General features: G+C 27.8%; 3 protein-coding genes across 5 annotated transcripts; 1 reads left to right on the top strand and 2 right to left on the bottom strand.

Moving 5' to 3' along the window:
* Positions 1–4,134: 4,134 nt before the first annotated feature.
* Positions 4,135–4,713, top strand: LOC146888891 (uncharacterized). The gene has a single exon (XM_085665304.1). The coding sequence runs from the start codon at positions 4,182–4,184 to the stop codon at positions 4,446–4,448; it is 267 nt and encodes an 88-aa protein (XP_085521430.1). The 5' UTR covers positions 4,135–4,181; the 3' UTR covers positions 4,449–4,713.
* Positions 4,714–14,812: 10,099 nt separating this feature from the next.
* LOC114194151 (protein POLYCHOME-like) lies at positions 14,813–16,073 on the bottom strand. Its single transcript, XM_028084238.2, has 2 exons — positions 15,678–16,073; positions 14,813–15,594 (listed from the first exon to the last, which is right to left on the bottom strand). Exons 1-2 carry the CDS (start codon positions 15,939–15,941, stop codon positions 15,217–15,219), a joined length of 642 nt encoding a protein of 213 aa, XP_027940039.1. The 5' UTR covers positions 15,942–16,073; the 3' UTR covers positions 14,813–15,216.
* Positions 16,074–20,318: 4,245 nt separating this feature from the next.
* On the bottom strand, positions 20,319–23,801 carry LOC114162971 (transcription factor bHLH130-like). Of its 3 annotated transcripts, none has more exons than XR_003599333.2 (7): positions 22,915–23,801; positions 21,760–22,067; positions 21,507–21,677; positions 21,315–21,380; positions 21,165–21,233; positions 20,926–21,057; positions 20,319–20,761 (listed from the first exon to the last, which is right to left on the bottom strand). XR_003599333.2 is itself a non-coding variant. In XM_028047001.2 (6 exons), exons 1-6 carry the CDS (start codon positions 23,423–23,425, stop codon positions 20,986–20,988), a joined length of 1,197 nt encoding a protein of 398 aa, XP_027902802.2. In that variant the 5' UTR covers positions 23,426–23,800; the 3' UTR covers positions 20,814–20,985. The 3 variants fall into 3 exon arrangements, 1 of the variants encoding a protein (XP_027902802.2); XR_003599336.2 differs by having other exon boundaries at positions 20,319–20,758; XM_028047001.2 differs by lacking the exon at positions 20,319–20,761 and having other exon boundaries at positions 20,814–21,057; positions 22,915–23,800.
* Positions 23,802–24,173: the final 372 nt, after the last annotated feature.

Raw genomic sequence — 24,173 nt, 5'->3', positions numbered from 1 at the left:
ACATTTATATTCATCAAAGTTGATATGATATATACTAAAAAAATCATTAAATAACAATTAATTTAGATATCAAAATAATCAGTTGTTATATTAATTAAATTACATATTAGTTTATAAATTATTGATTTTTAAAATAATCTCTAATATTAATTAAAATTTATAATTAATTTGTGAGTTAAAATCTAAATTAAATTTTAACATTAACTATCTAGATTTTATTTACCAACTACTATTCATTCAAAACCGCTGTCTATTTTTAACTATTATTTCAGCTAATAACTGTTATTTTACTTTTAGAGTGACATTGGCATTTCTCGTTTTATTTAAAAATATAAATTTACCAAAATTTAAATAAAAAACATAAAAATTATAAGTTAAAAAGTGAATTTTAAAATATAATTTTTCTGTAAATAAGAAATAGAATAGCTAAATCATGTATAAATTACTTTCTTTTTCTTAAGACGAGAGAAAAAATTTAATAATAATTAAATTGTTCATTTATAAAATATTCTCTATTTTTAATTTTAGAAATTTAATTTTTAATTGACATAATTTTTATTTAAGTTTTGATAAATATTTTATTTTTAATAAAATATGAGACAGATTTAATTTTATTAATTAAAAGAAAATATTCATTTTAAAAAATTAAAATTATCATTTTATTAAACGCATACTGTTACACATATAAATTTTATATTTTAGAATGTATGATTCAAAATTTATTTTTTATTTTTATTTTGAAATGCACTGTCTCAAATAAAAAAATTGTATTCAAAAAATATAATCCAAAATAAGAAATTTATATTACATATCGAACAATCATAATACATTTTTTGTTTTGTATGTTAAAATATATAATCGAAAATATAAAAGAGAAATTGTATTTTTAATTCTACATTTCAAAATATAAAAGTATATAGACAATTATGTAGGTGCAGGAAGAAATGGCCTGGATTATGTTCTACTTATATCCAATTACAATGAGACACTTATACTCCAAATATCGGGCCTCACGTGTTACAATAATTGGGCTATCTTTGTTTTAGATTTCATACTTTCGCAGTTGCTTCCTGGATCCCTATTTACTTGTATAAATAGAATTATCCTTTCGTCTCTTCTGGATTGTATAAGTTAGAAGTCAAATAACTTTCAAAAATTAAAAATTGTTAAAAAAAAAAATTGCAATAGTACACAGTTATAAATTTATTTTCAACTTTTAGATTATTTAAATAAAAAAAAATTCAAAAAAAAAAAGTTACATAGTCTAAAAATCATTTTGTACTTTTAAATTACAGAAATTTAAAAATTATTTTATACTTTTAAATTACATACTTTAAAAGAATGAAACAGAGAAAAATTATATGAGCGCAGGAAAAACAATATGCAGGTGGAGCAAAAGGACGGTTCAATGTTTTTATTTTTAATATAATTTTCGTGTGTTAAATGATTAATTCAATTATTTTAAAAAATATATAAAAACAAATTACGAAACTCTTCCTATAAATAAATAATTGAATCCGTCCCCGTGCCCCGCACTTTTCTCTGACTAATCAAGAACACTGTTTCAAATTTTGTATAAAGACAATGAAATAACATGTTTGACTTAATTAGTTAGTTTTTTGTACATGTGGGTTTGATTTATGATTAAAGCAACAAATTAAGCCACAAAATTTATCCTTTAAATAGTATTCTATTTCTTCCACTAACTAATCCTAACGACATAACTAGAAATACATAAAAAACATGATTCACATAATAAGGAGTTGTTTTATGAAGTTTAATTTTATTTTTGTAAGTTTTATTGTGACACGTCATTTTTTTTTATATTTTTATTCTAATATAGAAGTCTCGTAAACTCCAAAATAGTTTTTCAATACTTTACCAACCTTGGTTATAATCTACAAGAAAACGTATGCTTATATGCAAACTGCTTAACTTGAATCAACCAAATCAACTTACCCTTACACATTTGTTAACAATATAAGTTGTACCACAACTCCGTTGTATCACGTGTACAAACATGCATAAAAACTAAAATAATGATATCAACATACTAAAATTTATCATTTACATAAAAAATATGTTATATTTATATTTAATTATATTTAAATAAATCAAAAAGATGTTAAGGAGAAAGGGTTTTTAATTTTCAACCATATCACAAACAAGTCACAATCGGGTTCATGATACCACATGATAATAGTTGCTTCCAAGAAAGACGACACACACGTCAATTGTTCGACGGAATGTCTTATCTAACCAAAAATACTATGCGAAGTAAAAGATAGAAAACGCGATTGAAGATAAACCGTGGAATGAAAAATGAAGATGAAAGTTGTCAAGTCACTTAGGGTGCTCGTCAAGATAAGTGGATACATAATACTCTTCACGGCACTCAATTCATCAATTGAGATAATTGAGAGTTTCACCATCACATCACTCATATACTCCTGAGATAAGTGAATGAAAGTCATAGAGAAATGAAATTTGTGCTCCTCTCCAAGTCACTCAATAGAACCCATGAGATAAATAGGGAACTCGTGACTTGAGTCACTCAAGATAAGACTCACGCAAACATAAACAAGAAAATCACTCAATAATATTTCTTCATGTATATTCCAAATTTTGCTTAGAATAAAAGACAACCCTCTATTTAAAGTTTGAGAGGAAGTTACCACTCTTGTGATTAGAGTGGGTGGTGGTTCCTAGAATGATTTGGAAATCCTTCACATCATGTCCATTCCCCTTCTCATGCGTATATCAATTTACATAAAAAAATAAAAAAAATATGTTATGTCCATGTTTAATTATATTTAAATAAATGGGTTAGGAAAAAGGTTTTTAACTTTCGACCATTAAGATGTAAATTGAAGTGGAGTCTTAAATTTAATTAAACAAACTAGACAACTAAGGCTTCAAAAATTTACAAGACAATTTTTTTAAGAATTTTAAATTTTATTAATGGAAATGAATATTTGATAGGATATAGTGATCATGCTATTTAAGATATGGAGTCAGATATTGATATAGATTACGTAAGATCAGTCCTTTTATTTTTTTTTAAATTTAAGAAAATTTATTTTGCATCGGCATTAGAATTCACCAAAAAAATATATTATTTAAATTGATATATAACCTAAATTCAATAAAAACGCGTAATATTTTCAAAGAAACAAAAAGTATATTTTGATAAAATTGTTAAGTAATTAAATAACTCATTCACTTGAAAGTTATATTTTATTGATTTTGTTTTGTATATATTAGATAAATTTATTTCTTCTATTGAGTGTTGATTAAAAATAAATAAAATATGAAAATCTATTTAGTTTTTCAGCTCATTTGAACAAATTTAAAATTTCAGAGTAAGATGAATTGGAAAAATATTGTATTCATCTTGAAAATATTTTTGAGTTTTAATGATTACTTTAACATTGATAGTCTTGATTTGTTTTAAGGGTTGAATGAAATATGAACATGTGAAATATTACATTTTACATATAAACAAGAAAATAATTTTATAGTGTGTGAATGGGTAAAAATTCTATTATTTTATAAGACTAAGTTAAATTTAAAATTCACTTTTTAATTTTTTTAAATGTATTTATTTATACAATATTATTAACATTATTTATAACAGTTGGCATTGTTGAAATAATTTTTCAAAAGTTGAAATTGACTAAATCGTATGTGACATCAATTATGTTATAAGATAGATTGAATTAATTCACTACATTCCTTTATATTATTACCTATGGAAATTATTTAATCATAAAACCCTAATAAAAAACTGTAGAGTTAAAAATATTAAAAAATTAAAATATAAAATTTCGAATCTAAATCAACATTATTCCTATTTTAAATTTTGCCTAAATCGCCAAAATCTCGACATGAAACCTTTCATCGAACATGTGGAGGACGCGTTGTAGAGTAGTGCGATGCGATGTCAAGTCTGAAATAAGGTTGCTGGTTGCTGGCACTGTTTTTATATATAAGAATAGTGTCTCTGAATATTATTTACGTGGGTGAGGCCTCGCGTTCCTCGCAAGTAATAAAAAAATAGAAAAAGCAATTTGCAAAACGTGCTTCTACATTGTTTATTTGGAGAGTGAAACGGCGTTTGAGAAAGGCCATATAAGGAAGACCCATGTTTGTGGTGAATTTGTGTGCCTTCATAGCAACCAATGGCAACCTTGATCGGTTGCCAATATTACTATCTCTTGTTCCTTCTCTGGTTTCTCTCCAGTGTTACCTTCTTTTTGGACACTTATGCTATGTTTCTACGCGTGAAGCTTCTGCTTTTGGGTTCTTCTCTTTACTCCTTCGGCGTTAACAGACAAACCTCAGCTTCACTCGCTCGATGCTGGCATCATTTCAGCCCTATATTCCCTCTGGGGCTTCATGCAGATTTGCCCACAGCACAGATGCTTGCTCTGGCTTTTCATTCCTAGTTCTTATGTCTTATGATACTAGGTTACTAGGTTTCTGCAACTGTTGTTAAGGACTGTGTTGTGAGACCTAGTTTCTTCTCAAATCCATGTTTTTTGGTCTCTGCTTTTGGGTTTCTGTAATCTAGTTTCACTCTTTCATAGACATTGTGTTGCTTAGTTTGAATGGCATACCAATTGTAATAATAATAATAATAATAATAAAAATAATGTGTAAATGGTAACATTTCCTCAGATACGAGAGAAACCCGAGTTTGGTTGCATTTTACATTACTCACCTTTTTATTAGAGATGTTCGTTTATTTCTTTGCTGGTGAATAACCTGTAGAATTTTCTTGTTTTCTCCTTGTTTTTCGTCTTTCAACCTGGCCTATTATTGGGTCTCTATTAATTTATGTTTTAACTTAATACTAAAGCCAAGTTGAATCAAAATATATTATTTTTATTACATCATGGAAATTGTATTGTTCCTTCCAAATCTAATAATGAAAAATTAAAATAAAAAATCATTCAAACATTAAAATACAAGTTCAACTCACGGTACTCAATTATGTAAAATTAATTATTTTATCTTCATTTTATGTAAAAACTCCAACATACTCATTACATCAAGATATATACATATTAAATCTGAAATTATAAATTAATAAATGTTCGCTTGATAAACTCAACAAAAGAATAACTATTGATATACATGTTTCAAATGACTTTGATATAATTTTAAAAAGTTAATTTAAGTCTAATTCAAATCTAAAAATCAGTTTATAAAATAAAATTTGTACCTATTATAAAAATATTTTATCTATAAAATATAGATATCCAACAATTAATTGTATTGCTCTTGGCTTAGCGATAAGATCCTTTTGTAATATAAAATTATGAAGAAATCAACAGAAAAACAGTTTTTTTTTTTATTTGAGAAAATAATTATGAGTACAACCCAGGTGTTACCAAGGATGCACTGAACTAAAGACAAAGTAAAATAATGTATATGTACTGTATCATGGTACATGTCGCACATTAATCTGTCCCCTCTTTAAATACCAGTTCTATGCACTGTAACTCTTTAAGGAATATAAGATGATTCTCTTACTTAGCAATTATTAGGTAAAAAGTTGGTATGGAAGGAGTGGGTTCCACATGAACCATACCACACCGCTTCACCCGACTCATTAAAAAGAATTGGTTTTTTATACCAATTTGACCAAGCAAAAAAGATTAGCACAAACTATACTTTTTTAGTTTCAACCCTAAATTAGTTTTTTTCTTTTCGATCTTCAAGATTGCAAAATTAAATCACGAAAATTAAAAATTTGTAATCGGACTATTTAGCAAGTAATGATCTTAACTTAGATTACTAAAAATATACTTAATTATATGCATAAGGTATGTTTTATTTATGAAAAAATATTTTTATATTTTTCTGTAAAAATGTTTGTGCAAAACTTGTCCATTTATATATTTATTCATGTGATCAAATAAATATTTGTCATGCGTTTTTCTGTGCATAACGACAATTCATTTGAAAATTATTTTAACTTTTTATTCTTTTAAGAATTGACGTATATTAGTAGATAATTTATTAGTAGATAATTTAAAAGATAAAATAGCTACAAAATATTTTGTAAGCCTTAGACATACGACACATATAGGGACAACTTTTGTTCAAGTAAACATAGATGAAAGGATATAAAATAGATGGAAATGATTGTTTTATTATTTTAAATTAATTTATATATTATAAAATTAATTTATTTTTATTTATCTTAATTTTTTTAAAATTCATGATAATTTAACCTCTTTTTAAAACTTGTAAACGTATATCATTTCTGAAAAAACTTTATTATAATACACTGTATGTAAGGTGGTAGAAAATAAATTAGTATAGTTTATCAAAATTTCGAAATGACATTTCTGAGGGTAAATTAACTTTTTTCTTTCTAAATCTTTTATTTTTCCGTACGAGTGTTTTGAAAGACTAAGTATGTATGTAGAAGGAAGAGAAATCAACTTAATTTCATAGCCATATATTTGTGATAAATTTGGAAATATCATATTATATCCTTTCAAATTGACGGTTGCGTATATATGATATATTATTGGGCGAAGTAGTTAATGTAGAAAATAGGATTGTGATATTAAATTGGAAGTATTGGGTTTGTTCTTGATGATGTAGATTTACAGATGTAGATATATGAATAAAAACGGTTTGTAGAACTCTTATATGTATATTGTTGTCAATTTATTATGATAACTTGTTTGTTTCGTAGATTTGGGATTTAAAATCATTTTAAATGTTTCCGGTGGAAACAAAGTATAAAGAATACAGTTACAATTTTGCAATTTTAATAAATTTTTATATGTCGATTGTCATAATAATTGAGGTAGAAAAGATTTTTTGCTTTGATTCCTCAATAAGTAAAATAAGTAAAGTTTAATGTTTCAAAATTTTTAAAATTTCTATTTTTAGTTTGAATATATAAGTTTAGGCTTCGATCCTTATGAAACTAAAGTATAAAATCCTAGATGTGTCGGGTTTTTCAAATCTAGTGCCATTAAGTTTCTTAAATTTACATGATTGTCATTTTTTTTTTAATTATTTTATACGTAGAATGGCATTGGTTCTTGTATAACTGAGGCATAATGGTGGCATATGCTTCGGTGCTTAAACAATCGAGGTCTAAAATTGGTTAAAATTTTAAAATTGCTACTGGAAACACCCATTTAGACCTTGGTTTTAATAATAACTGAGGTAGTTTCGCCTTTAGACCTTGGTTTTCTAAATAAGCGAGGCCTAAATGTGTTTTTGGAGTTAAAATTCAGAAAACTTATGCAGAGGAGATGACTTCCTTCGTCTTTTTCGTTTTCCTTCCAAGAACCATGCCAATGGTGTTGCCCCCACGGCAGTTTCTTGCCACCATCATCATATTTCACCCCTGATTACACTGTCGTTGTGTCGCGCACTCCATCATTGAACTAACCTCAATTTTTTGCACATAGTAAGTTTTCTAATTTACATTTTTTGGTTTCTTTTTTTTTTTGTGTTTTTTCCATTTTTCAATTTGGTTTTTTGTTTGATTTTTTGTCATTTTTTTAGTTTGTTGCTTTTGATGGTTGCATTTTTTATACCTTGTATTGTTGCATTTATTATAATCGGATCTAGAGTTTGTTGGTAACTATATCCATTCCTATTTATTAAACTCAAAGAATATACTTATTTTAATCAAATTGGATTCAAACGTTGAAATTCTTCGCATAAATTATTGACTAACCATCAATGCAGGGAAGAGTTTTGGTTACGATTATTTTTTATATTGGACTTCGATTCTCAAAAAAATCAAGACTTATTCAGGTGAGGTAAAAAATGTGGTCTTTTGGTTTCGATTATCAACCGAAACCCAAAAGTCGATATTATGATTCGATTCATATTTTAACCTAAGATTATACCCTTTAAATTAAATAATCATCTCAAACTAAAAAGGACATTTGACTTTGGTTGGAAGACAACCGAGGTCAAATGTCCTTAAAATGAAATAATTATTTTAAATTAAGAAGTGTATTTGTCTTCGGTTGGATACTAAAATTTTATTATTTGTTTAATTTTTGTTCTTTGTATGAGATTGATTAAGTGATGTAATATACCTTTTATTAGTATATAAAAAATATAAATTTCATTAGAATTTAAAAAATTGAAGTAAATAGTTATTTAAAATAATTTTTAATTTGCATATTTATTTTTCTTTTAATTTTTTTTTCAAAATATTTTTAAATTTTATCAACTAGGTTTCATTAATGTTTGAAAATTTAATAAATATTTTGCTTCTCATTAAATTTAATATGGTATTCTAATATGAAATATATATAATTATAATATAATTTATTTCTAAATATTTGATATTGAAGAAACAACACTCCTTTTAATATTGAATATTTAAAATATTATGTTTTCTTTACCATAATTTTTTATTATTCTATAAAAATTAATTTATTGATATTAAAACAACAAGAAAGAGAGTATAGGTACAAGTACAAATATATATTCGATATCCGATGGGGATAAGACAGAAACATGATATCCGTTGGGTTTGGGTAGAAATGTTAAAATGGGTTCCAGTCCATGAGCCAACATGGCTCATCACGGGTTCGAACTAGGTTTGGGGTAGAAAAAACCAATTTTTTCATAAGTGGGTTGATTTGAACTAGGCTCACACGTAACCCACAGGTTAAACGAGTTCAAACTGGGTTGAAGGTGGGTTGACCCACTTAACCCACCAACACTTTTTTTTGTAATTTTTTAAATTTTTTTATTATAATTATTTACTACTCCTGGTTATATTGGTTTACAATTTCATATTCTTAAATGCTAGAACGTTGCCCAATAATATTCGTATAGTTTGAATGTTTAATTAATTTGATTGTCAAGTTATATACATTGATACTTTGATCTTTAATTATTATCTTTATACTAAATTACTCAAACAATCGTCTTATGAACAAATTTTTCTAAATTAGTATGACAAAAATGTGTAATGTTTTATTCATATTTTGTTAAATACCATAACAAAAATTATTTAATATTAGCCATGTTTTCTTAGACTATATGAACACTTTCTTGGAAACAATTCATAATATATTTATGACATTGGTTCTTTACTTTACTGTGATTTTCATCTCATAGATTACTTTAAAAATTATTTAAATATTTGAATACTTAAAAATAAATAAATAATTTTTTTTCAATTTTATGTGGGTTGGTGAGCCAACCCACTTAATCCACCAACTCCTTGTAGGTTGAATCAGGTTACAAAAGTTCTAACTCACCATAAAATGTGTTAGGTTGTGCTCACTCAATTTTAATCCGGCTTATGGTAAGCCGACCTGTATAAGTTGAATTAACTTAATTTGACATGTTTAAATTTGAATATAAAAATAAATATAAATTTTTTCTTTGTTAAATATGAGATATCGAAATCCATCGTCGTTTTACGTCGTTGCCGTCTTATTACTAACATCTTAATCGAAGTAAAATTTGTATTTCGTTTAGAAAAATCGTTATAAAAATATAAGATTAAAATTAGAATGAATCTAGTTTTATAAATTTGTTACCATTTATAGAAACAAATGAAGAAGTGATTGAACAATTCCTTTAAACAATATAAAAAATTAAAATCTTATTGTTCAGGTTAAAGGAATGAAGTATTGAAAATTAAATTAAATATTTAAATTAATTTTAAATGTGTAATTAAATTAAGATATTTATTATTTTATATAAATAAAGCAATCGAGTTTATTTTTAACTTTTCATAAACTACAAACCGTTATTTTTATTTTTAAATATTTTTATTTATTTATTTAATAGTTTACCTTTTAGCAATATATATTTTAAGAACTTATAATTTAATCAGACGGATATAATTTATTTTCAAGATATCAAATATGATATTGTGAGTAAAATTTTGACTGATTATTATGTAATTTATTTTTTAATATATCTCAGATAAAAATATAATCATTTACTGAATGGGCCTTATGTTTGCAAAAGTACGAATTTTAATATACTAATATTCAATGTTATTTAAAAATAATAATTGTGACACTTTTCTTTTTCATTATCATTATGCATGTCTAAATTAATATAAAATAATTTGTATAATATGTTAAAGGGTTTCATAATATTGTCTCTATATTTTAACATCACACTATTATTCCTAAAGCTGTTGATTAGGTTATTAAAAAAAACTTAATTAAGTATATTGTAATTGTGATTTTATTAAATTATTTTTATATTACGTTTAAAAAAAAAAATCAATAGAACATATGGTGTTTATGTTTTTTGTAATGTTATGACATGATTATTATCGTGTAGATTATTTTTTTTACTTGTTTTCATATATTGTAGATGTAGGATTTGATGATTGACATAAAATAATATTACAATTAATCTAAAATGACAAATAGCTTATATTGTTTTTCATTTGAAAACATTACGATAATAAAAGATAATCGATGTTAGATATATCAATAATAGTAATAACAACTATTTTTTTATTATTGTAAGTGATAGTGAAAGTAATCGAAGAACATAATAACATTGTTATTTTACACGTTTTATCATATATTGAAAACAATATAATTTTATGTTAATAATAAAATCTAATATTTATTTTGACGTCGAGATAAATAAGAAAAATGATAGAATGAAATAATATCATGTCACTTAATTAATAAAAAAAATTAAATAACAAATACTTAAATAAAAATATAAAAGTGTAGAATACTCAATCAAATAAAATAAAATAATTTAATTAGAATTTAAAAAAGTAATTTAATTTTGTTATCAATTTCAAAAAAACTAGTTCTTTCGTTAATTCAACCTTCCGAAAACTAGTTCTTTATGTTATCTACATACTTTTTTTAAAGAGCAGGATACATGTTAGCATGATGAAGCTTCACGCCATCACTTAGATGTGGAAGAACCATGATTTTTTTTATTCTGCTTTGATTTTGTTTATTTATTTATTTGATTCCTCCTTATTTTAAATATTCATGATCGATGCTTTCTATTAAAAAATATTTTTTAGTTAACAATTTGTCTGACCAAGATCCATTACATGTGAAATGACACCGTTGAAACAATTAAGCAACTCACATGAATCCTTAAGAAAACATTTCAGTGTTCTGACACATATGTGCTTTTCCTCTTCCACTATTGGAATATTCATTACTATTTGTACTATTGGAATAATACATACTGTTTTTATTTTATAGAAAAACATATTTAATTGGGTGTGTGCTAAATTGAAATGATAATGTTCGTAATGAATCGATAATAAATGGAAATTTAGTTGTTAGTTAAATATAAAGAAAATTTGAGTAATTTATAAGAACCTAAACATATAGTTAATAAATTAGTTAAATATTTTATTGTCTCTTTTAAGTGAAAATTGAAATTAGTCAATTTTTAAAATTTTAGATCAATGTAGTTATCATTTTTAAAAATAAGTGAATTTATTCATTTTAACCAAATTTTATTAAGTTTATTTGACGTTGTAAACAAGTTTTTCAGTTAACATTGAACCAAAATCTGAAATGTGTCAAACGGTGTAAATAATTCAAATGTTATTACGAGATGTGTTTGAAACGTTAAGTGAATCTAACAAAATCTTGTTAAAATGACTAAATTCATACATTTCTAAAATCATGACTAAATTAGATTGACTAATTCTAATTTTCATTAATAGTTAAGAACCAAAAACTAATTTAATTCGTTCATGTCATGGATCCTTTTATACCTAAATATTATTAAAAGAAGAAGGAATTATAAAAGAAAAACTCGTTAAAAGTAATAACATATTATATTCTTTAATAAAGACTAATCATTAACAAAGTCGATAAATACACACTTAACACTATAAATAGTAAAATAATTTAGCTTTATAGAAAAAAAATACTAGTTTAATTATTTATGTCCTTGTATTTAATCAGATTTTTTTTAATAGATATGATTTATATTCTTTAAATACACACTTAACACTACTTCTAATTTTTTTTTATAAAATTTTGAAGTTAAAAGTTATTTTATTCAAATATATTACATCATTGTACTTGATAATTAGGATAATTATTACATTCTTGACCAAGCTAATTGTTGTTATGTATTAAGGATTTAAGTTTTTTTCTTTTTCTCTTTGGCATATGATAAATCAGAGATGATGATAATAAAGGGATTTTAGGTAGAAATCATAATTGAGTTTCTTTTTATGTATATTGGGTAAGTTTTGATAGTGGATGGTTCACCTTTAAGGAGACTTAAGTATATATTATTTAATAGTATAATGTTCAGATATTTGTATTTTGAAGGTGATTAAGAATGGATTATAGGTTAATATATGATTATGCAATCTTATATACAGATTTTAGGAGTTTGAAACATGATCTTTATAAAGTAAGATGTTGAGATAATCATATTTAGGAGTTGGAATTGATGGTTTGGGAAGTGGCATATGAGTTAGAATTATTATGATGTATTTCTTTGATATAATAATACATAATAAACAAGTCATTATTGCATTCACTACTTAATGTTGCTTAAATAACAAATGGATGTCCAAATAAAAAGTATATACTACTTAAATTACAGATTGAAGCTTGAATGCGACAAAGGTTAAATAAATTATCTTTTTTTACGGAGCCAATGATTCTCAAGTAAGAAGAGATCATTTAAGCATTGAGTTGGGGTAATGGTTAACGAGATTTTAAAATTGGTGAGTTCACACTGCGTGTTGACGCTCAAGCGTAAGTATTGTTGTTTAGGTATTAATGAGATTGTGTTTGATATTTTGAAAGTCTTTAAGTTACATAAACTAGTATTATCGTTCAAACATTAAAATGACATTCAAACACTAATCACTCAAACAATAAGTGCATGTTTGAGTGAGGGAGGTACTCAGTTAGCTTTCTGTTCTCAAGTTAGTCAATTAAGCAGCAAGAGATTAGTTAATCGAGAAAGAAATCAATCAATCATCTTTCATCCATGGTTGATTATATCAAAGTGATATAATATTGCAATAAGAATGTTTGCATTTGGATAAGGATTCAAAGTCACTTAAGCAAGATAAAGGTACTCAAATGATGTACAATGATGGAAAAGTATGAATCTAATAGATTGTAGAGATGTTTGTTGTGAGAGAGGTTGATGAGTTGATATCTATTTATGGTATGATAGTATGATATTATTGATAAATATAGTAAGGTACATGTATTTGTTTAATATACAGTATACAAATAACTACTTTGACCTTATAGTTCAAAGATTTTTTAGAGTACAATCCTTAAAATGAGTCAAATGTTAATCTTCACTAATAATGACACATAATTAATATAAAATTTATGAAAAAAGTTAAATGAAAGAAATAAATTACAATTAATTCATTTAAAATTAGAAGAGATTCCAATATTCTTGAACAAGAATTATTATTTTTAATTTATTATATTTGATAATAAAACAAATATAAGATTTATGAAAAAAAAAAGTTAAATGTAAGAAATAAATTACAATTAGTTAATTGAAAATTAGTAAATATTTCAATATTTATAAATACAATTTATTATTTTTAATTTATTACACTTGATAATAAAACAGATAATCTAACAAGTTGTTGGCATAGGATTAAAATATCTTCATATAACTTTATGCCAGTATACACTGTAATGTTAATTCGAGTTATTTTTTTAGCCATTAAACTGCTTTTAATAAAGTATATAATCTTTCTTGATTTTGTTACTAAGTTTTCATTCTTAGGAACTCAAAACGAATTCACTATTTTAAACTTATCCCTTATCACTATGGTATTATGCTGATATTTTACATTTTGTTATTAAATGATATTTAATTAATATTTATATTTAAGTATAAATGCAATATATGAAGTTAAATATCATATAATAATAAAATATATAAAATATTATTATGTATGTAAATAATTTGAAATTATTATATGAAGGATTAATTTTTTTTTTCTCAAATTATAGGTACTAAATCATTAATTTAAATTTAGGAAAAGCATGAAACTTCATTCAAACTAAAAAAAAAAAAAAAAACTTATGACGTACTTAAAAATATTGATGGTGGGTTAAAAATAAATAGTAGGTTATTATGCGTCTCTACAATCATTTGGATTAAGCTACTTTAATCTTAAATCAGTGACAAGTATTTAAAACATTAAATTCCTCAACAAAAATTATGATACATTTTTGTAACAGAAAAGGGGAAGAACTGCTGAATCATTAATTAATGCCTTCACGTATTCAATTATTAACACGGTTTTGAAAACAGTTATGCTAAAGACAGTTCAGAAAAGGATAAAATTTCAAAGTCCTGAAAACGAGAACCAGAAGCGGTTCCCACCGTTGCTTCACCGCCTTTGGAAGCAATGCCAATGTAAACATTCCATTGCTTTCGCTTCAATGAAATTAACTTTTTTACCTTCTATTGAACATTAAGATTGTTTACTACTCATTTCAAATTCAATCAAAAACAAAGTTTACCTTCAACTTTAACTGGTTTAAAAATTATAAAATATCATTATTTTCTAACTCAAATTAAATTTCACTCTAGCTTAATTCTAAAGTCAAAATAGATTAAAATACTACTAGAATACCGTTATATTCCCCCCTCTCATTTCAATTTCAATAATTTTATCCGTTACCTAACGTTACAAATCAGTTAGACGTTATATTCGTAACTCCTGTTACAAATCTTTTAAATTTAACCAGCCATTTGTCAAAATAGTCCAAACAGATTTCAGTTTCTGAATCGAGCAAAATAGGTAACTTGATGGAAGAAAATTGATGGCAAAGGAAAGAAATTGAAGCCAAAAAAGAATCAATGCACTTCCTGAACAGTTTAACCAATGATACAATGGTGAAACCTCCAAATCGGAAGATATGGGAAATATGTACAGAGACTGGGACTCACAGCTACACCTACAACACCGACCCAATACCATCAAAGAATGATGGAAAGAACAAGGGGGCATGCTATTTATCAACACTGCTAAAAACAAGTCCTAATTTCTAACCAAGAAGTTAGATCAAAACTATAAAGAATATCCTTCTTGCACCTCCGAGAAGAAGATCCAATCTGAGCAAACAGAAAACACTGTTGCGCGAACCAACCAAATCGAGTAAAATGACTCTAATACCCTTGTTCTGCCTCTGTATAATCCAAATCCTGTCGCAATCGGAATCAAAACTGCATAAAATTGAAATTTCACCTCATGGACATCAACGTGCGCACCCTTTTTTCCCTCTCTGCTTTCTTCGCGCTGGGAGTTCGCTTGAGCTTCTTCAACTCTTCAAGCACAGCCTCCTGAACTTGGTCAATGTTGTTCAATAGCTTTTTCTGGGGTGTAAGGGTTTCTGATTCCCCTTCGGGTAATTCAGAAATGTCGAGGTAGATCTTGGGCACTTTGCAGCCCAGAGGTGTTCGAAGCTTAACTCCGACAGACTTCGGAGATTTCGAGGAAGAGGCAACGGAGGCAGAAGCAGTCTCGGAAGGTTCTAGAACTACTTGATCAGCCGTAGAAACAGTGCTTTCAGTTCGCTGGCCTTCGACTTCCCCTAACCTAGCTCTCCTTCTCTCGATAGCCTAAACCACAACGCATAAAGAAAACATTCAACAAAAGATTCAAACAAAGAACGGGAAACGACGGCGCTTTAATTTCCACTTACCCTAGCGACGGCAGTGATGTCACGGAGTGGTGTTCGGGGGTACCAAGCGGGTAGCAGAGAGCGTGAAGAAACGCGCCCCCTTGCGCGTCGCGTGGAGGGAGGAGTGTTCTCGGAGCCGAGAAAAGCACGGGCGCGTCCCCGGGGCAGAGTTCTTGGAGGGGTTCGGTGCGGCGGAGGGTCGTTGTAGATGAAGAATGCGCGGTTGCGAGCGAAGGCGGCAGCGAGGTCGACGGAGGTTACGCGACGGTCACGTGATTGGGGCATGGCTGAATGGGGGCGGAGGGAGAGGGTGGTGCCGTGGTGGTGTTGGGAGGAGGAGCTAGGGTTTGGCGAGAGGAAATAAGAAGAGAAGAACAAGGGTTTGGGAGAAGACCGAATTGGCAAATTTTGAAATTGAAAAAAAGGCGCTTATATCTCCCCAAAACTCTGAATCTCAATCAAATTCAATTCCTGGATTCTATCTCTCTCCTCTCTGCCAAAAAAATGAAACGGCTCATTTTGAATTTCAAATCCCGCTATGCGCGGGACCAACGTAGATTCAATTTCACTTCGAAATTCGTTATTTCAAATCTTGGGCTTTTTCTACTGGGCCTTAACCGTTTTCGGCCTTTCAATTCTTAACATTACACAAAGTAAACCATGTATTCTTACACTAATTGAGTCGTTGTTTTGCGAGTAATTTATAAAACTATTTGATATTTTCTCAATATAAAGAAAAATAAGGTAATGTACTATCATTTTTCTACATTAATATCATTGTTTTTGCAAGTTTTATATAAGAGTTAGACATCCCAGATGCTCTGTTTTTTTTAATTAATTCCATTTTGCTGATAAAAAAAATTACCTACACATCTTTTTACTAAATTATTGGATTTGATGTGATTATGCAGCTTTGAGTATGGAATAAATCATGATTTCTGGAAAATGTGTACTATGATCATAGTATATTTAAAATAATTATTATTTTCGATGAATAGCTCTATCAATACCACATTTAAAAAATATATAATATCAGCAACAAAAAATATAGTCATATCATAACTGTGTTTACAAATATATTAAATTATTATATTAATTAATTAATATATAATTAGACGTTAATACTTGGGATTTGTTTTCATTCTATAATAATAAAATATCCTTTGACAAGCCTAGTAACGAGATGATTAATCAATCAATTTAGTTATTCATTAAATGTTGTTTGAAGTGGTGAATTATATTGATTACGAAAAAAATCCAACAAAAATGAAAAATTTTAAATATACCAATGTTACTGCCAGGATTCAATAAAAGCACGCAATTAAATTTCACTTGTTTGATTTGTAATTTTGAGAGGAATGATTATCTTTTTAATAAGTCATTCCTCAGTTCTTTATTAAATTCCCTATTATGTTAATTTACCATACTTAATGTTTAATTCACGATCAATACAAACTAAGGTTTAAAGGTAGGTACTACCTTTCTTTTTACCTTTAAAACAATTAAAAGCAATTAAAGTTTTTGTATTTAGAATAGTGTTAGGTTTCGTTCCTGTTTCTTTGGATGCATTATTAGGGGTGATTAGTTGGATCTTGTATTTATTTGTCATAGCAAATTTGGTCTTAGTAAGGTAATATCAATTACAAAAACTAAAATCCCAAACATATTATAAACATCTTTAAATAATTGTATTAATTAGTTAATATTTAATTAGACGTTCTACTTGGGAATTCTTATGATAATGTCCTTTAGCATTAGTAGTAATTACGTGAATGATTATTCAATTTAATTAGTGGGATGTAATTAAAAAAAATGTATTTTTTTCATTTCAAAATTTTCAAATGTACTGCATTAAGAAATTTTTAGTTTCCTTAATTATGTACATAGAAACAAATTACTCTGAAGAATGTGAACTTAAGTTATAAATATCATCATATTAACATTCAGGCTAATAATATTTCATATTATCGCATTATTTTTTGGTAAAAATGATACAATCCAATTTTTTATAGTACAAAGTCACTAGAAAACTCATGTATATTCTAACTATTGTCATTCAAGATAAAAAAAAATGGTTAATATTCTTTAAATGTTTCAATGTGTTATGTTTAGGATAATGTAACCGCCATGATACATGATATGAGTTGTTCAATTAAATAAAAAGATAGTTCTATATTTTTTTCGTAAAAATAGTTACAAATAGAGTAATATTTTAAAGTTCGTCTAAAGCGCAAAAATTGTTCTTTAATATTGAAGACTAAAACATTATCAAGTGAATAACATCTAGGAGATTAAATTGCAGATATTTTTTTTTAATCAATAATATGATAAAAACTAAATTGCCTAAGGTTTATTCATTTTTTAAGTTGATTAAAGTCAAGTCTTTTTACACCAGGTAAAGAAGTTATGAAAGAAAATCTGTGATCTGAACCCAACCCTAAATTAAAAATGACAATTCATTTCATTAAAATAATAATTCCAAGTACATGATACGTAATTTACGTTTTCCTCCAAAAACTATATAAAAATGCAAATTGAAAGCAAGCATAAAATAAATAGCCGCCAAAACGGAATGGAATCAATTCATGTGTGATAAGCTATTTTTTTATCAACTAACATGTGATATTTACATAATAGTTGTAGTTGTTATGAGATTAGTTTATTTGCAATATAGGCTTATGAAATAATTTATTAAGGAAAATTTAAACTCATTTAAGCATGTTATTGAAGATTTACTAGCTGCTATTAAAAGATATATCCCCATTTGAAAGAGAAAAAACAGTTGAATTCTTTCAAAGATTTAAATTGACTAAATTATTAATTATTTACTAGATCATTTTGGTCTTTCAACTATTAAAACTTTCAATCTCATCTTTTAATTTTAAAAACTAATGCAATGTTGCATTTTCTATCAATAATGTTTAAATTTTCCAGCGAATGGGTCCTATATGATGACTACATGCTATTTTTCATATTGTCGAGAAAACAACAAGTCAACGTCGTTTTATCACAATTGGATGAAATAATTACCATTACCTCAATTTTAAAATGTCAGAATCCAAATTCAACCATTTAATAACTTAGAAACGAAAATTAATAATCTAAATTATTTTAATTTCAAATTTAAGAAAAAAAATCACCATATAAATGGAGGGAAATCGTACACTTCTACCTAAGAGTACCCACACAATGTGATGGACCAAAATAGTGTATATTGTATAAAAGGATTTTGATATAAACATGCTTGAAAATATTATCATATTTTTTCATGTTCACTGTCTTGAATACCGAACACCTTATGCAATATATATATATATATATATATATATATATATATATATATATATATATATATATATATATATATATATATATATATATATATATATATGAATAAAAATAACATAGTTAAACATAACATGATAATTTCAACAAGAAGTCAAAGTCTTCCTTATAATAGTCCTTTATACATAATTTTTAAGATTACTTTAGATATAATATGTTACATTTCCTATGCTTTTTAAAGTTTAATTATGTTCATTGTAATTTGATTTTGAATAAATGGTTCTTTAGAGTTTAAATTTATTTAGATTTTAAAAGTATTGATTTAATAAGAATTAGGAACTTTTACGAACATGGTAGTAGATAATTAGTTAAGTTTAAGTGATATAAAATTAGATGACGTAAACTTATCCATAGAGAATTAGAAAATAAGTTTTGGGACAATTTTAATCAAACTCGAGAAGAAAATAAGTTTTTATGAGTACTTAAGGAGATAACTTTTTTTGACAAACTTAAACATCTTTATCTAACCTCCTCAAAGGAAAGTTCTAATGTCCGTACAAAAACAAACTTTTTGGAACCTTATTTTTACATACACATTAAGACAACAGAAAAAAAAAAAAAAAAAAACTTCTTCTCTTGTATTCTTCCTCTATAGTTATGAGCACTTAATTTTTTTTTATCTGAATGTTTTTAAATATACTTTTATGTAATTGTTACTCTCTTTCTTCAATTAACACTTTTTCATCATTTCTCTTCTTACATGCTTATTGTTTGTATTTTTGTATTGTTGTAAGTGCTCTTCTTCTACAAAATAGAAATAAAATCGATTGTTTTTATGTCAAAAAATAGGATAAAAATATTTGGTTATGGTTTAAACCTTTTTTTAGACAAGTATCTTAGTTAGTAAAACTAATCGACTTATATTATTTCACTTAAGGGATTAATGATTGAATAATTTCATGGATAAATGATGACAAATATTAATTGAATAGAAACGAGTAAATATTTTATATTATGTTATATTATTGATTATAATCTAAAACATATCGTTTTTGTTCAACATGAAGAACAAAATTTTAAAGTGTACGACTAAAATTTGCTTTATATAAAGTTATCCTTCACTTCTTGGTCTATCTACTTAATCCTAAACACTTTGTAAGCCCATAATTATTAAAGTCATGTGGGATTTAATTTATCTAAGCATTTATGTGGAATATAAAATGAATAGAAACTGAGAAATCTCCTCTAACATTAAGCAAACCATGTGAAAAAGAGCTTTATTATAAAAAAATGCAAGAGGTGAAAAATTAAGAAGGAAATAGAGTACAGAAAACATAGCATAAATCACTCTTAGAGATTATAACGGTTTTAGACTCATTCTGGATAAAAATTGTCATAAGCATATGCGCAGTAGAAACTAACATTCCTGTCAGTGCAAAGAAAGTTTATTATCATCTCATCCATTGAAGCAAATTGCACTAGGTATTGAAGAGTCTCATTTTGGATATTATGTTCTTTACTCGACACGACTTGTTACAATACAAACAAGTTTGGCCTGATGCAAATAATAATATTTGCTCCTGTCATTCACGGAATAGACACCTAAACGTCCAAATTTAAATGATTTTCTTCTCAGAAAATTATATCCTTTTAACTTACTTTATTTTTGTCTTTATCTTTCACCTGTTAATTTCAACCTGTTTTGCTGTTTTCAGTGTAAGTGTCAACCTTTTGCATCACATTTTCTAACCATATCTTCAATCTCTACAAGGATCCAAAGGTGGAGTGAGGTCATAGCTGCATCACTTTGCTATTTTCTACTGAAAAAAAAATTCATTTTGTAATGCATGAATTGATATCAAGCAACTCATGTAGGGGGAAAAAGAATAACATTAAAATAATTCATTACAATTTTGTATAAAAAATTACAAATTAAACTATTTGATTTATTGTCTGTGTGATTCATCACGTCAAAATATAGTACCCGGGTCCTATCCAGCATCCATGTTTATATAGTTCCTTTCATCACCTGTACAAAAGAAACTCATGCAATTTTATCTGTTTCTGGTTTCTGCATGTTTATACATTTGCATTTAGCCCTTCTTTCGCTCAGATTCTGCAGAAAGGTATTCAAAATGTTAGTGCATGCATGAAAAGAGTCATTAGTTGCATTGCATGGCTATGGCTATGGAGTTCTAACAAATAACTTCTCCCTTTGAGTACCTTGAATTGATTCTGAAGATTCTTTATGTAGTCTACAGCCAAGTCCAACATCTCTGCTGTGCTGGTTTGCTGCAATTAATTCAAGAATGTTTACATTCCAAACACAAAACAATCCAAGGGCAAATCAACTTCTGTTTTATTAATTCTGACCTTTTCCATGTTTGGAACAAGCTCTTGCAATTTTCTTATCCGTTCACTGATCCTAGTTCTTCTCACCTGACAACAAGTACTTGTTAGAATAATGTTTTCACATAATCGTTCATCATTTCTTATAGAATTCCACACCAAATGTTTGTGAAAACATGTTTTGGCACATATATAGATAACATGATACTCTCTTACCCTTTCGGCTATGCTTCGAGGATGAGTAGCAAAGCCTCTCTTTGCTCTGATTTTACAAGGAACAGAATCATTAAACTGAAGCAAGTTGTCCATAGCAAACATGTCCGAGGACGTTCTTGGCAAACTCAAATGATGCGAAAGAGAATGAACCTGATTTCCCAGCTCTCCATTCTGAGTGTATGAGAACATATTTGTATTAAGAACCAGCAAAACTTTGGAACAATACAACGAGAAAATTGAAAATTCTATATACCTGAGCTTCAGAAAGTAACTCATCATTACTATTTCGCTGTCTTTTGGGGTTTGACGTCTCATTCCAAGAAGTGTAAGGGAATCCAGAGCCGTAATATCGAGCATCACCATTGCTACCTCCATGTCTACCATCCTCGGGGCTAGTTACTTTAAGACCCTCCGTGCACATTTTAGAGGTTGGTGATAAAATTCCCAAGGAAGAAGGTGAGAAGCTAATGTGATTCTTCATTCTGTTCATAGATATTCTATGCTCACCATCACTGCCATTAACACCACCAAAGTTTTCAACACCTTTCATAGCATCGTACCCTGCAGTTTTCAACATGAACTGAAACTACTTCAGTGACAACTAGGTTTATCTTTATATAAAATTTGGAAACGTGTTTTCAGAATTTTTAATGCATATATCCAATTTTGGATACACAAAAACGAACAAGGAAGAATAGATGGGATGTGTAGATTAAAATTAAGTTCATAAGTGAAACAAACAAAATCTCACTTTTACATGATTAAGTTCACACACACAAAAAAAAAAAAAAAAAAATCTTACAAAACAAGGTTTTCAGACAAAATTTTTAAAACGGAAGCATATTTTTGAAGATAATGAAATACGTTACGAAATTGAATTTTTTTCTCCAAACTCAACCATAACATGTGTTGTTTTGCGGTTTAACGTATTTTACGTATTTTGAACACTCCCAACCATATTCTTGAGAATTAAGAGTTTCTTCTTTACAAGATCATGTCAATGTGTATGTCAAATTTAAAGTCCTGAAACCGAAGTTGCTACAAAAAGTATGAAAAGACAATGGCTTAAAGTTCCAATATTGACATAAGTTGTTCGTTCCGTACAAAAACCACAGCTTTAGAAAGTAATAGAAGCGCTTTGTTGACATTAAGTGGTTATAGAACCCTTCCCAAATCAAATATTACGTTGGGAATCATAAATAAATCTTATGTGTTTAACAACTCAGCATATCATTGCTGTCTAATATCAAAAGTCAGAACACGCAATTGCAGTTGAATAAGCTACCACCACTATCTTCAACAATTCGGGATAAACAATTTCCATTTGGTGCTAATAAATTGTACGGACACCCTAAAATCTGCCATGAAAAGTAGTAAACAAAAACTGAATACAGAAGAAGTACAGTACCGTTGTGAAAGGAGATGCTGTTAGAGAAATTGCCAGAAGGGAAGCTACTCTGCCTGAGAAGATTGGGATTAAAGCTTTTGCCGCTCTGATCCATTCCCACAGAACCCAGCATCATAGATGAAGAAACAGTTACAGAAGAGTCATGCCTCGGGTACCGAGAGGGTAACACAGAAGTATTAATAGTACTATAACCTTGCTGGGAATTCATGCGACTCAGATGTGATAATGATGGCGACGACGACGATATTGTTGACTCCTTCGGTTGTTTATTGTCGTTAGAAACCTTGTTATCCACGAATTCTCGTACGGTAGGGGATGTCGTATCGAGGGTGTCGCCGGAATTGAAGAATCTGAAAAGTGGTTCAGAACCCTCCCAGGGGTTGCCGTTGATGGAAGAAGCTTCGCCTTGTTTGAAGTTGGCGAGAACTTGGGTGGGGGCAGAGCGAAAGCGAAGCAACCCGGAATTGGGTTGGTGTTGTTGCTGAAGTTGGTAACGGGAATTGGAATCCATGGTTTGTTGGAAAAAGAAAAGGAGTGAAGGTGATACTGATATGAGAGGCTAGAGAATCATAATGATGGAAATTGAAAAGGTTGTGGAAGTAACCCAAATGGGAAGGAAAAAGGAAAGCTTGGTGGCTCAAAATTCAAGGAGGGGCTTAAAGGGAAGGTTGAGAGGTCGGTGTTGTGCAGAAGCGGAACAGATAAACACAGAGGCAGTGAAAAAGACAAGAAGAGAAATATGTAGGCGTGGAGAAAGATAAAAAGATACGCGTTAGTGCAGTTTCAGAAACCTGATTATTTTGCTTTTTGAAAAAAGAGAGCTAGAGCAAGCAAGATCCTGTGAATGAACTAGAGAGAGAAGAAAAAAAAACACAGAGGACAGAGAAAGTGTATGCAGAGAGAGAGAGAGAGAAAGAGAAAGAAAAGGAACTGGTTGAGTTTTTTTTTTTTTTTTTTTTACAAACACAAGTTCTAAGATGAAAAAAAAAAACATTTACGGCATGAATAATGAAATTTAATAAGAAATAATTAATTTTGTCTTTGTAGCATTTTGAGGCAGTTGAGCCAATGAGAGATTTGAGGAGTACATCAACTAGCGTCACAGGACTGGATACTGTTTGTCTGTTCTTAGATTGCTTGATAATTCCGAACACCAGAAAATATTACTTTAATTCACTGCAATATAAAATTTATTTGGTGGTACATTTTCTTTTGTTTTTATAAGCTTGATTATTTTTTTAGGTTGGTTAAATTAGGGT

Source organism: Vigna unguiculata, chromosome 1, assembly GCF_037176805.1.
Source record: "Vigna unguiculata cultivar grain cowpea cultivar isolate G323 ecotype 2 chromosome 1, ASM3717680v1, whole genome shotgun sequence".
Lineage (NCBI taxonomy): Eukaryota > Viridiplantae > Streptophyta > Magnoliopsida > Fabales > Fabaceae > Vigna > Vigna unguiculata.
This window is presented reverse-complemented; position numbering and strand designations above follow the sequence as displayed.

What these genes read in the sequence shown, in the direction of transcription:
- LOC146888891 (XM_085665304.1), top strand. Translation starts at nt 4,182, where the DNA reads ATGGCAACCTTGATCGGTTGCCAATATTACTATCTCTTGTTCCTTCTC.
- LOC114194151 (XM_028084238.2), bottom strand. Translation starts at nt 15,941, where the DNA reads ATGCCCCAATCACGTGACCGTCGCGTAACCTCCGTCGACCTCGCTGCC. An exon ending in ACATCACTGCCGTCGCTAGG is followed by an intron (nt 15,595 to 15,677) that starts GTAAGTGGAAAT and finishes GTTGTGGTTTAG; the next exon opens with GCTATCGAGAGAAGGAGAGC.
- LOC114162971 (XM_028047001.2), bottom strand. Translation starts at nt 23,425, where the DNA reads ATGGATTCCAATTCCCGTTACCAACTTCAGCAACAACACCAACCCAAT. An exon ending in CTCGAAGCATAGCCGAAAGG is followed by an intron (nt 21,381 to 21,506) that starts GTAAGAGAGTAT and finishes ACTTGTTGTCAG; the next exon opens with GTGAGAAGAACTAGGATCAG. An exon ending in ATCTTCAGAATCAATTCAAG is followed by an intron (nt 21,058 to 21,164) that starts GTACTCAAAGGG and finishes ACCTTTCTGCAG; the next exon opens with AATCTGAGCGAAAGAAGGGC.